General features: G+C 40.9%; 1 protein-coding gene and 1 long non-coding RNA gene across 2 annotated transcripts; one reads left to right on the top strand and one right to left on the bottom strand.

Annotated features, from left to right (window-relative positions):
• Positions 1-6,179: 6,179 nt before the first annotated feature.
• Positions 6,180-14,826, bottom strand: LOC108144709 (maternal effect protein staufen). Its single transcript, XM_017269801.2, has 6 exons — positions 14,570-14,826; positions 13,816-14,027; positions 9,042-11,230; positions 8,782-8,985; positions 8,300-8,718; positions 6,180-8,239 (listed from the first exon to the last, which is right to left on the bottom strand). Exons 2-6 carry the CDS (start codon positions 13,995-13,997, stop codon positions 8,057-8,059), a joined length of 3,177 nt encoding a protein of 1,058 aa, XP_017125290.1. The 5' UTR covers positions 13,998-14,027; positions 14,570-14,826; the 3' UTR covers positions 6,180-8,056.
• LOC121466833 lies at positions 12,899-15,695 on the top strand. Its single transcript, XR_005977009.1, has 3 exons — positions 12,899-12,951; positions 15,179-15,264; positions 15,323-15,695. It is a non-coding gene; the product is annotated as an uncharacterized LOC121466833 (long non-coding RNA).
• The last annotated feature ends 84 nt before the right edge of the window (positions 15,696-15,779 follow it).

The following is a 15,779-nucleotide window of genomic DNA, read 5'->3' as shown; positions in this document are numbered from 1 at the left end:
AAAACAATTTTAAAGTAAAACAAATAAGCAAAGTAGTGGCATTATTTAAATTTCAACATTTAACATGTTATAATAGCTAATATACGAAGAGTTATTTTTAATGAGGTGATATAATTCGACTTATAAGTTCTTCCTCAGGGCTTTCACTGTGTTTGCCCAAAAACGCTTTCGTTTTCATTTGGTTGGTTTCGGTTTCACACGACCTGAAAAATGCGGCAAATCGGGTTATAGCCAGATTCCTTCCATGTGCCGCATAATTAATCGAATAAGTTGATATGTACTCACCGACTGAGGTTAATAGATATATAGGAGGCACGTTGAGAAGGAAGAAGGCCTGACTTCCGCATAAAAACCTATGAAATTAAGACCGCGTTTGAGTATCGTGTGACCCAAATCTAAAATTTTAATTTAACAAAAGCTCGATCAATTAACATTAAGCGCTGCTAAGCAGCTGCACTTGAGGCGCGTTTTTGGCTCGCTGGCTCTTTTGGCCAAATGATTGATGGATGGCGGTGGCGTTGGCGGTGTCATGTGAGCGTGGATCATCCGAATCCAAATCCGAAGATCCAAAAATCCGAAAATCCGCAGGTCCACGCATATCAAACGCCTTGGTGCGCGTTCTACAAATTGGATTTTGAGCGCCATCCAACAAGCGGACAAGCTGAAAAATTGTTTGCCACAATAACAATATCTGCCCCTGATCCGCTTAAATGTTTTTTTTCCATGTTTTTTTTTCCGCCGATAAACGTGTCGAACAAGTGGCCAAATATTTGCGAAGATTGCACTGCAGAAAAATTTTATATAGAGCTTTAAATGTATCGTTCTCAAATATTTGTACCAGTAAAACGGTACTCATTTTTAAATTTCCAAAATGATGTTGATGGATTTAACAAGCAATGTTAAATATTTGTCCATATTCACATTTAAAATATTTGTACTGATATTCAATATTTATATATATAATCAGACTAATCAGACTTTAATGTTCTTACAAACCCATGGAAAATATTACATTTCCATTTTTCCAGTTTTTATTGTATTGTTGCAGATTATGTTATGAAAATAATTTTGATCTATTCTTTAAGGACATTAAAAATTAAATCAAATATAGAACAATTTTTAAGAGTGTACCATTAGCTTACAGTTCAGTTTGGGGGGCCTTAACTTACAGAGCAGCAACTGTGGCAACATTGGGAAGTGGGTCAGCAACTTTCAGTGCCACATGATCATGTGCATCCCTATAAAAAGTGCACTGATGATGCAACTGCAACCGATCGTTGAAATGCTTTCCGCAACTACAGTCAACATTATTTTAGCGGCTCTGATGGCTGCAATAATCCTGCCATCGGCCATTATTGCCTCTCCCTTGGAAGATGACTCCGTGGACAGACCAAACACCGATTATGTGGCATTATTTAAAGCTTTTCTGGACATGGGAAATGCTCTTTTCGGAACTTGGACTCCCGAAGGAGCTATAGAGGAATTCATCAGAATTCGGGAAGGCCAAGGTGTTGGATTTTAGGAAATACCACCTGCACACACCCCACGACTTTCCCCACTTTGAGTTGCATAAGTTTTGCATGCATCAATAAACATTTAAACAAATCGACGGACAGCCAACGAAAAGGGGGTTCAAGTGAGGGGTTAGAGACAACAATTTAATTATGCACGCTTCAGTTTTGGCCATATCACCCATCATTACCACTCTGTCTGGTTTTGGCCATTAGGTATTCGGATTTTTGCTTAGGCTAATACCCTGCCAAAAGGGCTTATGTATACACTCTTTCCATTCTTCTTATTTATAAAAAATAAAAAATCCTTGACAACCAAACCTGATTTGATTTATTTAGTTGTAAAAGCACGAAAAAGAAAGCTAATGTTTTTAGTTATCAAAATTTACAGTAAGGGTCTAATTTCGCAGGAAGAATTATCCATTTGCTCTTAAGATTAAAATTTTTTACCATTTTATAGTTATGGAATAATATAATATTCATTAGGATCATTTTAACCAATGAATATATCCCGATAAGAAAATATAGAAAACTTCCCAAAAATTGACCTAGAGTATTTTCCAACTCGGTGCTTGAACCCCTTGAAACTTCTTCAATTTTTTATCTTTTCTAAGTCTTTTGACTGTGTGTTATCTCCAAACATGACACTTCATGTGTTTTCTTTCATTGGCAAATTAGTTATTTTTTGACAAATCCGCTGAAACAAAGACAAAAAGTAAATAAATAGTTAAATAAAGCCGAATAAAAGCAAACACGGGCTGCCTGCCTGCCATTCGGCATTGTCGGACATCGATCAATTTGACTAATCATATTTATTTATATTTCTACCGACGCACAATCCCAAGTCCCCCCAGTATTTATGCAAACTACAACTATACCTCCTACGAAAACGACGAGATCATTATGCAATAAACCGTAGACCATAGGACTCAAGTGCCAGCAATTGATTGAATCAGCTGAATCGGATGGATGATAAACGGCCTGCCGCTTTGAATGGGTACAATCAAAATAATCACCTGGCAAATTCTTTCAATTATTCATTTATTCGGCATAATTAATGAAGCCAACAATTTGTCTGCGGCTGGCTTCCAAGTGTTTCCTTTGTGCTCCGCTGGCAAGTGTTTTCTTTCCATAAATTATAGTAAGTAATCCAATTGTTGGACGATCGCCAGTCATTCATCTCGCTCCACTGTACAGATTCGGTTATATATTTTGTTGATATTCCACCTGCGGCTTAGCAGTTTCAACTTTAAAATCTTTTACTTCCTGCACGTGTCAAATATTCGTAAATTATCGAGTCTGAACATCATAATTTTTGGCCTGCCTTTAATTGTGGGTTATCGTGTCTGTCAAAAAAAAAAAGTTTGCCGGCTAAACTATTATTAAAACTGAATTTGCCAACCTAATGGCCAAGAACGTGATTTTCTTCGGCATGGCAGAGGAAACTTTTAATATCAAATAGTTTCATTTTCAATGCGTAGATCACTTGCCAAACACTGAAATAAATCTACGCTCAATGGGATATCTTTATTTTTATCAGATGGAAATACTCGTTTAACCTATAATTATGGTCTTTCAGGTTATAAATAATGGTTTTGTTCTATAAAAAATCACTTTAAAGATGATCGATAGGTTTATGTACAGAAATAACTTGATGTCACAATGAATAAAAATTAGTAATATTAACCAATATTCAGAAAGCCAAAAAAAAAAGAAATTATAAATTGTTGTTCATATCAAAAAAAAAACTTTTAGCTAAGCAGTAAAATGTTCAAAAGCCACAAAAAATGACATGCAGTTCAACTTTATATTTCAATCCAATCGAATTATGTGGAGCTATAAAATCTATAATATATATATGTGATTCTTGATGGGTAAGTTCGTAATATAAGAGGAAGAATAATACAAATTTCAAGGATATAAAAGATGCACTCAAGCTTTTCGATGTCAATCTTTTGGTAATATTCAAAGATACAAAATTCATAATATGTATCATATTAATATGTGTTATGGATAGGTAAGGTCGAGTGTTATTTCCGTCTATGAAAGAAAAATATATAAATATTTTAAATACATCTATAAATATATCAAACAGTCTGATATCACATGCAACATATTTTTAAATGAACCCATTGTTTTTATGTGCAGAAATTTCGCATTTGCCAGATGAAGTTATTCTCCAATCGAACGCTAATTATATGCAAATCCGAGCGCATTAAGCCCGCAGAGGAAGGCTTCAATCAAAAACCATCCATTCATTTATTCATCGAGACTTTAATTTGATTACCTGCGGGGAAGGGTAACATTCATACCCAAATTTAACCCATCCGAATCGCAATCGGTGACCACTGGGTAACTGGTGACCGGGGAGCAGTGGATGAGTGGATCGGTAATCATCATTAGTTGGCTTCAATCATTTGTTTTCCGCTCAAAACAGTGGGCTTAGCTGCATGCAAATAAGCCGAATGAAGTGGCCACATTCCCACAGAGTCGAAAAAAAAGGCGAAGACTGATGGGCGTCGCTTCTAAACGCATGTCAAACATCGCATTACTCAAAATGTTTTCAAAATTATTCAAATAAATCAAAATTAACACACGCACCACACTTTCTGAGATAATCGAATGCTGCTGCAGCTGTGAACAACCAAGTTTCACTTTCATTCGGAAAAAGTTCCCGAATTTATATAAATAAATTTTCGGCTTAAGCTTAAACCTTTTAAATGATGTAAGAAAATGCCTGATTGGAGGCAGGCATTTCTAAATCAAATTACTTGCATTGATTTGGTTAATTGCTCTGTGAAGCTCCATTTCCGTAGCCGCCAGAAAAATTCCAAGCCCCAACGAAAATCAAAATCAAAATCCGAATCCGAATCAAAATAATCAAACGCCTATTACATCACATCAACATAGTATATATGCAAATGGAGCTGAAGATGCCGGCAAACGGCGTCTGACAAACACATGTTAATTTCCACTCATCTCTGAGGTTTTGGGTTTTGGGTTTTGGGTATCTTGTTTCTATGTATTTCAGCGTCCCCATTTCTCTCAACCGCTCATATTATTGATTTCTTTTGGCAAGCCAAATTTCATAATCACACGCTACTACCGCGAAGCTCTGCTGCCGGATTATTATCAGCGCCATAAATTAATCAGAGGCGAGAGTGATCTTACACAGAGAAAAAAATAATTAAATAAATAATTATTACAAAAATACATATCTAGATATAGGATTTCAAATGTTATACGCTATTTTTAAAGTAAATACAAAATTATAATATGTAGTAAAATGCAGGATTAAATATTGTAGTATTTGAGCTATTGCAAAAAATATTAAACTCAAAATGAGAGGTTAAAAATACTTTTTCAGATATTAATATGGAAAAGTAAAAATATATATCTGGCTGTTAAAATCGATATTGCAATTTATTTAAAACCGCAATGGATTTGGATAATTTGAGTATGAATTACTTGGGCTTACAACGTAATGACTACAATTTTGTAACAGTGTATGCATATATGGATCCCAATTCCCCATAGATCGGGGATGGGAGCCCCAAAGAAATGCATATGCAAATGGAGGGGCAGAGAGTTGGTCTCGGAAACGCTTTGATTTTGCCGGAAAGTGGACTTTGGCGATCCAGGAGACAGAGAAGTCGGGGCAGGTGATGTGCAAGCGAAGCATTAATTTAATTTTATGTATTTATTATGCATTTGCCGGCCACACGTTTGTTTTTGTTTTTTTCTTTTTGTTTTAATCGCACGATTGCCACAAAAACTAGCCAAATGCCAGCGGAGAAAGTGGAGGAACTGCACCCGGGCCTATCCCATCCCACAACACTATATAAAATTCGATTTAATGGGACGGCATTCTTTTAAAACAATACTTAAATGTGGGTGAATCTATGAAAACTAATTGTCAAATACAGTTTCTGATCTTATTTTGCTTAAGATATGTTGCAAGTGCCTAGTTTTGAAAGCATTAGGAGTTGGCATTGGAAATAAATAATATAATGATAATGACAAAGGGTTAAGTTCAAGTACAATCGTTTAAAGCCGATAAAGAAGTATTAAACTTTATCAAAATACTGTTTTTTTGGGAGTTTTGACTTGAGCCCTCATTTTGCATAAACATTTGTCACCGATTAGTCAGCCGATAAAGAAGTATTAAACTTTATCAAAATACTGTTTTTTTGGGAGTTTTGACTTGAGCCCTCATTTTGCATAAACATTTGTCATCGATTAGTCAGCCAAAGCTGTCGGCACATCATAATCTCATTTGGGCATTAAAACCGTTTACAGTTTGTGATTTTCGATTGCGAAATTTTGTTTTTTTTTTTCTTGTCTTTTGCCAAATTAACAATCGTTTATGTATTTATAAATTTATGGCCGCCTTTTACCCTTTATTGCCAGCATTTTGATTTTGCATTCAGGGAATATAATTTTCCCTAATTTTTATGATATTTTATGTAACGCAGCTATTGGGGTTTTCTGATGGTATTACATATTATATTATACCACCTGTCACAAATATTTTCAACGTAGGGCAGAAAAGGCGGGACCATTAATTAATTTATGGTCGCATAAATCATAGTTTTTAATGGCGATGTGTTTGGGTGTGGATATATATCTGCTGTAAAGCGTCGATTCCCAAACTAATCAAACTCTCACTTCCAACTTTATTTCACTGTTTATTCGTTTAATTACATTTTACATAGTTTCATTGAGGGGTCTTTATGGTTTTTATGATATAACATGCTTATTTGTCACATTACAGATAGACAAAACTTAGTGAGTGTTTGTGGGGGCAGAGGCTTAAGACTAATAAATGTGTTCTCTCATCTTGACTCGTATGCCTTTATTTGGTGTTAATGAACAGATCTTTACGCTTTGTTGTTACTGCGATACATCTCACATTAAGATTAATAATTTCAATCAATTTTGTGAAGATTTTGCCCCGCAATTAATTAAATGATTACGATTTCTGGGTCTGCAAAATCTTCTGACAAAATGAACAATTTGTGTGGCGCAAACAATGTGCACGATATATCTGTGGTGAGTCTATTAATTGTGGGAGTTGCTGGTTGCTGATAGCTGATAGCTGCCCTTATCTATACATTTAATACTGGGTTTGACTTCAATTTCAACGGTTACAGTTCGCTGGGTCTTAAGCTTAGGTTAGGATCGCGAATCGCAAATCGCAAAACGCGAGGCAATCATGCACATTGTGGCCGACGCGATTGCTTAGACAAAATACATTTTACATAACGCAACTTAACGCTTAATCAACTGGTGCTGTTTAAGGGCGAACGCATTTAAAACTATTGTACGCGAAATTTTGAATGGTGTGTGTGTGTGTGTATACTGGACTGGAGTTGGGATAACATAACTAACATAAAACGGATTCAAAAACAAGCAAAAAATATGGGGACAAAACATGACAGATGACAGATTAAACAACACGATTCATTATTCATAAGGATGTTCAGCTTTTAGCTTGCACACACTGGCCAAAAGCTGAACATTTACAAAAATGGCTTATTAAACATTCATAATTATAATTATAACGATTATGTAAATTGTATTTTATAGTGTATGTGATGCCATGTCCTGTCAATCTCCAAAATCCAGCAAACTTTGCGTTGAAATGTTTGCTGAAAGTTCGGCAAATCGACCATTCATGGGTATATATACGACTTTTCGACACTCGCCGATGCTTATGCTTAACACTTAAATATAGTATACGTATAATAGATTCATTATTCGACGAGTTTCATCAAGCATGTGACCACAAGCGGTTAATGGTTGTCTTGCTTTGAAAAATAAATCAAAAATTTGTTTCCCTTTCTTTTTTTGTCCTCTGACGACGGCCCGGTTTATCCTTGAATTGGATATCCTCCAAATTTTGTCCTGCACCGAGGTGCTCAGAAATTTTGTATTTATTTTTGAAAGCGTTGGCCGCATGCAGCTAAGAGGTATCAATAGTCCTTTGTTCATCAATTCAATTCAAGTGATTATTGAGCTTTTTCACTTTCTGCTTAATCTTAAGTTTAGATACTGCAAACATTTGCATCTGTTCATTCATGTTCTTTTTGTTGGGGTTTCTCATTAAGTCTAGTTATTGTTCGATTCTCAATTTGGATTAATAACATTGTTGCGGCTCTTTGTTCAAGTGTTCGCTTCTGTTCAGTTTCTGTTCCAATCAGTTCGATTCGTTAATCAATTCTCAACATATAAATAAAATAATAACACCATTTTGCACAACTTGCACATAAATAAATAAATAGGTATTAAACTAATAATTTGCTATTTCAAAAAGTACTGTTTCTTGCATTGCTCATCTCTTTTACTTTTTACTTTTTACTTTTCACTTTTTTTCTTCTTTTTTTGAATTTGCACACAGCTTGGCTTTTGGATTTAGGTTTAGGTTTGCTTTGTGGACGGGTATTTTAATTGTTTTTTGCTTTCATCTTGCATATGTGCAACAACAAAAATTGCAGTTAATAGGAGGGTTTGAAACAAAAAAAATGTCAACTCTTTTTTTATGCTTATTTCATGGCATTGTTGAGGCCCAGTTTGCTGAGTATTTTCAATGCATTACTGGCCGCATCATTCTGCGACTCCTCGGAGCTTTTGCCAACACCATGGCAGATCTGTGGCGGATTCGTGGAGAGCGTCACAATCGTGAGGAACTCGTTGTGATTGCCCTTGGGATAGTCCGAGAAGTTGACCTGTAAAATACATTTGATTAGGAAACATGGCCATATTGGTTTAGCTACGGTTTAGCCTACCTCAAAGTCCAACAATTTACTCAGATACAGCAGCTGCTCTTTCATATGCACACCAACACTTGGTGTGCTGTTGCTGCTGCTTTCTGTATTGCTGCTGCTGCTGTTGCTATTGGCGGTGTTGCTGCTGTTGCTGCTGCTGCTGTTTTCTGTGTTGCCACTGTTGCAGGCACCTGCATTGCTGCTGTTGCTGCTCACACCGCTCGTATTGCTGCCGGTTGAGGTATTCAGAGCACTCTCGCTGGCCACCTCTGTGGCCTGGGAATCGCTGCTGCTACTGTTGCTACTGTTGGTATCGCCAGAGTTCTCGTTGGCGCTGCTCTTCTCCTCAGCTGCAACAACCACCTCCTTGTTGGCCTCCTCCTCTTTGGATTCCACATTGGCCTTGGCAACCACAACAACTGGATCCCTCTTTTTCGCAGCTATAAAGGTTACAAATCTGTTAGAAAATGTACTGTTCTACGATAAAAGTGTTTCAAACTCACGTTTCTTGTTCTGGCGCAGTATCAAAATGCCTGGCATGGGACCCACTGGTGTGGAGACCATGGGCACTTCACCCTCGGCAGTTGCAGTGGCCTCCACGACAGGAGCCGTGACCACTGACACCGTGGCTGTGGTGCTGCCCTCTTTGGGGGATTGGGTTTCGTTGCTGGGGGTGAACTCCACCGCCTCCAGAAGTTCAAAAAGCGCTGGAAAAACCAGTAAAGTTAATGGGATTTCCAGGAATTAACTACTATTAACTTACCCTGCGCCGCATTTCGCTTGGCCAGCTTCTTGCTGTTGCCTGTTCCTCGGGCTGTGCTTCCACTGGCGGAGACCTCCATGACGAACTCCCGCCGCCGAGCCGTTTCATTGCCATTCTTGGCTATCAACTCGAAGATGGGCTCCTTCTCCTTGCGCGTCTGCTGCAGTTGAATCAACTTGGTGATGGGATTGTCCGCATCGTCCAAATCCACCAGCTTGTCCTTTGGCGGATTGAGTCGCTTGCGTCTCTCTGGCTTCACACCTTCGGCGCCCGGGACTGCTGATCCTTCGCGTGCTGCTGCTGCTGCCGCTGCAGCTCCATTCTTGCCAGGAGTCTTCACCTTAATCCTTTTTAGGGGCGTCTGTTTGGTGGGCGTGAGGGGCGGTAACTTGTGCAATTCGGCGAGCATCTTTTCAGCGGCCCGCTTCTTGGATACCTTCTTGCCATTGCCCTCACCCTCGGTGACAATGGAGCCCACGATGCAGGCCGTGATGAAGTTCTTCATGTGCGCCGGCCCCTCCTCGCGTAGAACCTTGAAGTGCACGGTCATGTTGCGCTTGATGCCGATCTCGTGCACCTGCGAGATCGGTGACTTCTTGTCGCCCTCGTCCATCGAATCCTCGAGAGCCTCCTCCGATGCGGACATGGCCTGTGTCTTGAGCACCTGCAATGCCCTGGCCGCCGCATCATGCTTGGCCTGCTGCAGAGTCCTGCCGATGCCCACGAACTTCTGTTTGCCCACGAACAGGGTGATCTTGCTGGGCGGCGTGGGAATAGCGGGAAACGGGCCATTGGGTCCGTGCAGCACATGCGCGCCGAGCGGTGGCGGCAGGGCAAAGCGCGATGGGAACTTGGGCGGAAACGGTCGCTGCCCGGGACCATGAAAGAAGTGCGGATGCATCGGTGGCGACGGAATGGGCACGAATCCATTGCCAAGTCTTTGTCGTAGGGCGTAAGCGGGTGGCGGCGGTTGCTGGGGCATTCCCGGCGGTCCCGGTGCTGCCAGCAAATGGGCTCCACCAAACTCCGGCGGCACACCCATGGGATCCGCGGGCGGAATCTGCGTAGGATCCAGCAGGTAGAAAGTGCGTTGGCCCAACTTCATGGCCAGGGCATTCAACTCCACCGTCGGCGTGATGTGGGTGCGCATGGGTCCGCCTTCTTCGCTGCGCCGAATCTTCGGCGGTGGATGCTTGTACGTGGTGTCCTCGATGGCCTTGCTGGCGGCCAAGTGTTGCGCCTTCTTGATCTTGAAACCATCCGCCGAATACTCCTCATCGCCCAGCATGAGGGTCACCGTGAAGGTCTTGCAGTGGGCAGGTCCTCGTTCGCCGGTCAATCGATACTGATGCGTAATCTTGTTGTACCTGGCCAGCTCGTTGACCAGGCACATGGGGGTCTTGTCCTTGCCCCCGCGTCCTGAACTGCTAGTGTCCTCGTTGGGCAGTGTGCCCGAGGCATCCACATGTTCCGTGCTGCTGCAGTCGTCCGCTGGAGCAGCTGGCTCCTCTGAAGACTCTTGTTCCTGGTTTGTTTCCTCTGGCTCGCTGACTTTGACAATATTGTTGGTGGTGTTGCTGTTGCTGTTGCTATTGCTGTTGCTGTTGGTGCTATTATTATTGGTGGTGGTCACTGGCGCCTCTGGGGGGAGCACTTCCTGCACCATTGCTGGAACCACCACCTTCTGATTCCTATACGTATTCTGCAGGATTGCCTTGGGCGCATAGTTGCTGCTGCCACTGCCGCTGTTGCTGTTGCTGTTTGCATTCCCGGCGTATTGGTTATATTTCGAGGGCTTTGCAGCCTGGCTCATGTAGTAGTGGGGAGGCGGTGGAGCGGCATAGCTGCCCAGATGGGCGGCCATGTGGTGCGGCGGATGCGGTGGCAGCTGGTTGTAGGCCAGGGCAGCCGGATTGTGATTGTAGGCCTGCGGAGGCGGCGGTCCAGGTGGCTGGTTGCCCAGCAGGCCGTTGCTGCTGCTCAAGTGCTGGTGCTGCTGGCGGATTTTCTGCATCTGGTTGCTGCTGTTGCTGGCGAGGTTGTTGCTGGCGCTGCTGCCGCTGCTGTTGCTGTTGATGTTGATGTTGCCGTGATGATAGGCAGCCCCAGCCGCAGCTGGCGTCTGCTGCTGCTGCTGCTGCTGCTGCTGCTGCTGAGCGTGGAGATGCTGCTGCTGATGATGATTCAGACTGCAAAAAAAGCGGAGCAGAGAGCAAGCAAATTGGTTAATCGATGGGCCACAAGTTATAAGCTCCTGGGGCGAATGCGCTGGCTTCTGCGGTTAGATCAGCAAACAATGCACGCCAAGAGGATTATAGAGGCCAATCGAGACAAAAGTACTCGGCCAAAAAAACAAAAACACCAATGAGAAGAGGTCCTAGAAGCTCCTTTCTGTGTCGTGTTGTTCCGTGTTGCTGCTGTTGTTGTTGTTGTTGTTGTGCCTCTGCGGAATCGCAGACAACAGCGGCCAAGCTGAACAATGGGCAAAACCCCTAACAAAGCACAAAAGCCGCATTCTCTTACGCATCGTGTCATTTTTCGCCAACTGTCAGTTTCAATTGAGACGCACCTACTGCGACACCCAGCTCCTTTTCCTGCTCCATACCCTTCCTTTCGCCATCGGGGGTAGGACTCAAACACTCAAACACACTCGCATTTACCTACTCATACCTTGTGTATTTCACAAGACGAAGAAATATTTTCGGCAATTTATAATCGCTAAATCAGTGCGGGGAACAAGCCTTCAAATTAACATTGATATGGGCAATTTGTGATTAGGATCAGTTGATATGCGATCAGAATGTCCTAGGTAAGAAGGGAAAGCTAATTAATTGCATCTTGTTTGATTAGATGGGTACTGTTCTGCGGATAACATTATTTTTGAAGATATTAATATCCTTAGGTGTCTAGATAAAGAGATTTCATTGCTGATTTCAAAGACATTAATTTATAATTAAATATCATTCACAGTATTTGATTTCAAAAATTGTTCAATCAGTGAGCAACTATCCAGTATTATTCAGTATTCTATTGTTAAATAGATTTAATTCCTGGTCTGACAGAGATTAATAAATGATTTCATACCATTTACTAAGTAATAAGACAGTAGTATCTTGCGTTTGATTTCAAAAACTAGAACTCTTAGCAATAACTTTCCACCTTTCACTTGCTAATACTAATGATAAAAGTAGACTTGATTATTACATTTCATTCACTGGCTTATACATTATTATCCCATATTGTATTTATTTAGCTAAAATCTCCCTGCATATTTCACCTCTCACTTGGCACTGATGAAAGAGTTTCATGATCGTTGCGAAATCGTACGTTAAAGTACGTTAAAGTACGTTAGAGTCTGCGATCGCCAGCGAACTTCAAGTTTACTCCTATATCAAACCGTCGGTAAATTCATGTGCGACCCGATCCGAGCGGCAGGCAAAACGCAACTGAGGGCGGAACGGGATGAGATGAGAGGTTCACTGCTGAGAGTTTACGAAAACATATGATCGCAGACGAGAAACCGAACAGCCTGAACTCCGAAAAGGACGAGCCGAAAGATCCTCGCAAGCAAACGTCAAGGATAATTGCAGCGCAGTCGGCAGAGCAGCAAACGAGTTATCATCAAGCGGAAGTCATGCTGAGCGCGAAAGAACAAAGAGCCACTGAAATTATAATTTATGAGTTGAGAAAATGGGATGATGAGTCTCACACCGATTGTCAGTGACAGGAATTAACATAATTGCCGCTACGCATAAAGCACACAGACAAGCTGGCGAGCCAAGGCTTCTCTGGCTTCTATTTTCGAGATCCAAAAGAGGCTGGATGCTGCCCCTGTTCCTTTCTTGTGATCCACGGAGTATCCTCTTAGTGAGATCCAACTAAGCGAGGGAAATGTTGTCCTTTTTTAAAGGTAAGTAACTCATAGCTTGCCTATTGAATCAATTCCTATTCATTTCTTATAAACAAATATTGAGTTAAGGAAATAAATTGGCCGAGACAGGAATATATTTAAAAAGTTCAGTTTAATCTTTACCCCCTCAAAAGACAAGACATCCCTTTATGTTAAGAAGATCACATACTAAACAACCAACCCTTTCTTAAAAATAAATATATATCCTTCCTTACTTGCAACTAAGTTTGGCCTATATTTACTTACATTTTAAAAGGGGTAGCTAAACAAAAAAATGTCCAAAATCAAAAGCAAATTCAGAACAAGTGCGTGCCCTTACTTATGTGTTTATTCCAAACTATTCAAATACTCTCTATATACCACAATATACAGAAACCAGGGGATGTTTATGTTCCCTTTAACAAAATTAGACATCTTAGCACCTATTAAAGCCTTATCTTCTACCTGAGCTCCATCAGATCCAATATACATATATATATATATGACCTAAGACGTAACAAACATGGTGAAACATAAAAGTAGCTACCTGACATTTAAATGACAAATAAGCTTTATGTTTTGAGTAATTTCAGAGAGTAATGAAGCTACATTTGCTGCCTGTTCCAAAACATCCAAGTTCCTTCAATAAATAAAATCAAGGAGGGGTGTCCTCCGAGCTCCAAAAGTTCGATATGGCTATATTCCCTGAGTCCAGTCAATCGGGGTTCTAAGTTTTATGTTCTGAGTAAGCTTCGATAGATCCAATTGGCTCTTAAAGCAAATGCATTACTTCCTGATATTTCAGTTAATGGTGGAAGTAGCTCCCTCTTCTCCCCGATCCCAGCTTTCCAACTGGATATCTTATTTCCACCTCATTTTCCTTACCGTGCATGCAAATGGTCGCGATGTGGGGGCTGCGGGGGCGGCTGCTGCTGCTGGAGACTCTGGGCCAGGTGCTGCTCCATGCCCGGATGTAGTTGCATGTGGCCGTGGCTGTGGGTGTGGCTGTGATGGTGGGCAGCCCGGATGTGGGGCGCTGGCCGGGCGGCATGAACATTGTGCTGCATCTTGTTGGAGCCACGTAACCTTTGTTGCAGCTGCAATAGGAGAGGATAGGAGATTCGAGGATGAGACTCAATGAGATGAGACATAAACATCAATGTTTTCCCAATCCGCACAAAGGGCCTAGAGGTGTCTCTTTGTGCGGCAATTGTGCGCGCAAACAAGTTGCAACTGTGCAGAATGCAAATGTGCCAAATGCAAAATGCAAAATCCAAAGGGGGAATGCAACTGAAGCGACGACAACGGCCTAAATCAAATTGTGACAGGCGGCGGGGCAGAAGGGTACGGGTTTAGATTCACTTATGTACTTGGTTCGATGCCAAGCAACCACTCCTTGTTGCACTTTTCTGGTTCTTCTTACGCATTGCGGGTTGTTTTATGTTTTATGTTGTGTGTTTTTTAGTGAAATCGGATAAAATGCAGCTGCAGTGCGCAGAATTCAGGTTCCGGGGATTGGATTGCATTGCATTGCATTGCAATGCAGGCATTTGCAGGGGGTTCAAGGACCCAGATCCGCGCATTCCGTAACCCCATTCCCTTCGAGAATCGAGCAGTGGCAATGGCATAACGATCTCACCTTCTTTCGTTCCCAAAAATGATTTTCTTCGTTCGCAGAAGTCACGGCAAAATCACATCAACTTAGTGCAAAAACTCCGATGCAACGGATACATCCGTTTAGGGCATTTGCTGGCGGTGGGCCTTGGTACGGCGTGCGCAACTTAAAACAACACTTTAGAACTACTTTAACACTTAAATTAAATTGATAAACCTATTTTGCACAGTGGCTGCGGATGAAACTCGAAAAATAATGGCTTTGTGGGCGAGCGGGAAGCGGGGAGGGTTGCGTTCGACGGTGTTGGAAAGCGCGCGCGCAGAACTGCCAGGGCTGGAATTCAAAGGTTTTGGTATTTTTTTCATTTTAGTCTTATCGAGAGCGATAACTTCATTTTAAAAATCATTGTGAATTTATTTAGCCCTAAATTTAATGAATTTAAACTACATATTTTAGATATTTTATGTACTACTCAATTGATGAGTTCTTTGCTAAAATATATTCTATCTGCTGATTTTTCCCATCTCTGGAAAAGCAAAATATTTATACGAGTCTTGTTAGTAAAAATAAAAGCTTAATTTTTAATGAAAGTTTTGTTTAATATCAATATTATTTAATTCCACAACGATGAAGTCGACAATGTGCCGTGCTATCCGAACCCATGAACAATATTTTTGAATGGATGGAGACGCAGGAGAAATATTTGTATCTATCTTGTTGTAAGTAATTAATTTAATTTATAGTGAAGAGAATAATTTCAATTTAATGCAATTTCAGGATGATATTTTACAAAATTACGGCGACGCAGTGATATGAATGTTTTGATTGCATGGCAATTATAAATTGTGATGTTAAAAATGCATTGGAGGTTCAGCGGATAATCAAGAATGTAATATCAGCGATGAATGACCACATATGTAAGAGTACTAATTGCCGTAAAACTTTTATACGAAAACAGAATCTTGAAGGACACTTGCAATCGTTCATGTGTTCCCACTGCCCAAAGGCATTTAATCAGAGTTCAAATCTAATTCTAATGCACTAATTTCAATTGTATATGTTGGGGCTGTTGTGTAAACGGTAATGAAACGACTAGTCTAAAAAAGGCTTTTAGATCTATTCCATTAGACTTTTTAAATTCGATAACAAATATAAGAGCGACCAGTTGCCGTTTCTTAGCAGTATTTATTCTAGTATTTTATAGTGGTATTTTTAGGCGCCCATGCCGGTGGTC

This window comes from Drosophila elegans, unplaced genomic scaffold, assembly GCF_018152505.1.
Source record: "Drosophila elegans isolate 14027-0461.03 unplaced genomic scaffold, ASM1815250v1 contig_183, whole genome shotgun sequence".
NCBI classification, from domain to species: domain Eukaryota; kingdom Metazoa; phylum Arthropoda; class Insecta; order Diptera; family Drosophilidae; genus Drosophila; species Drosophila elegans.
Note: the sequence above shows the minus strand (reverse complement) of the source record. Positions and strands in the feature narration are given on the sequence as shown.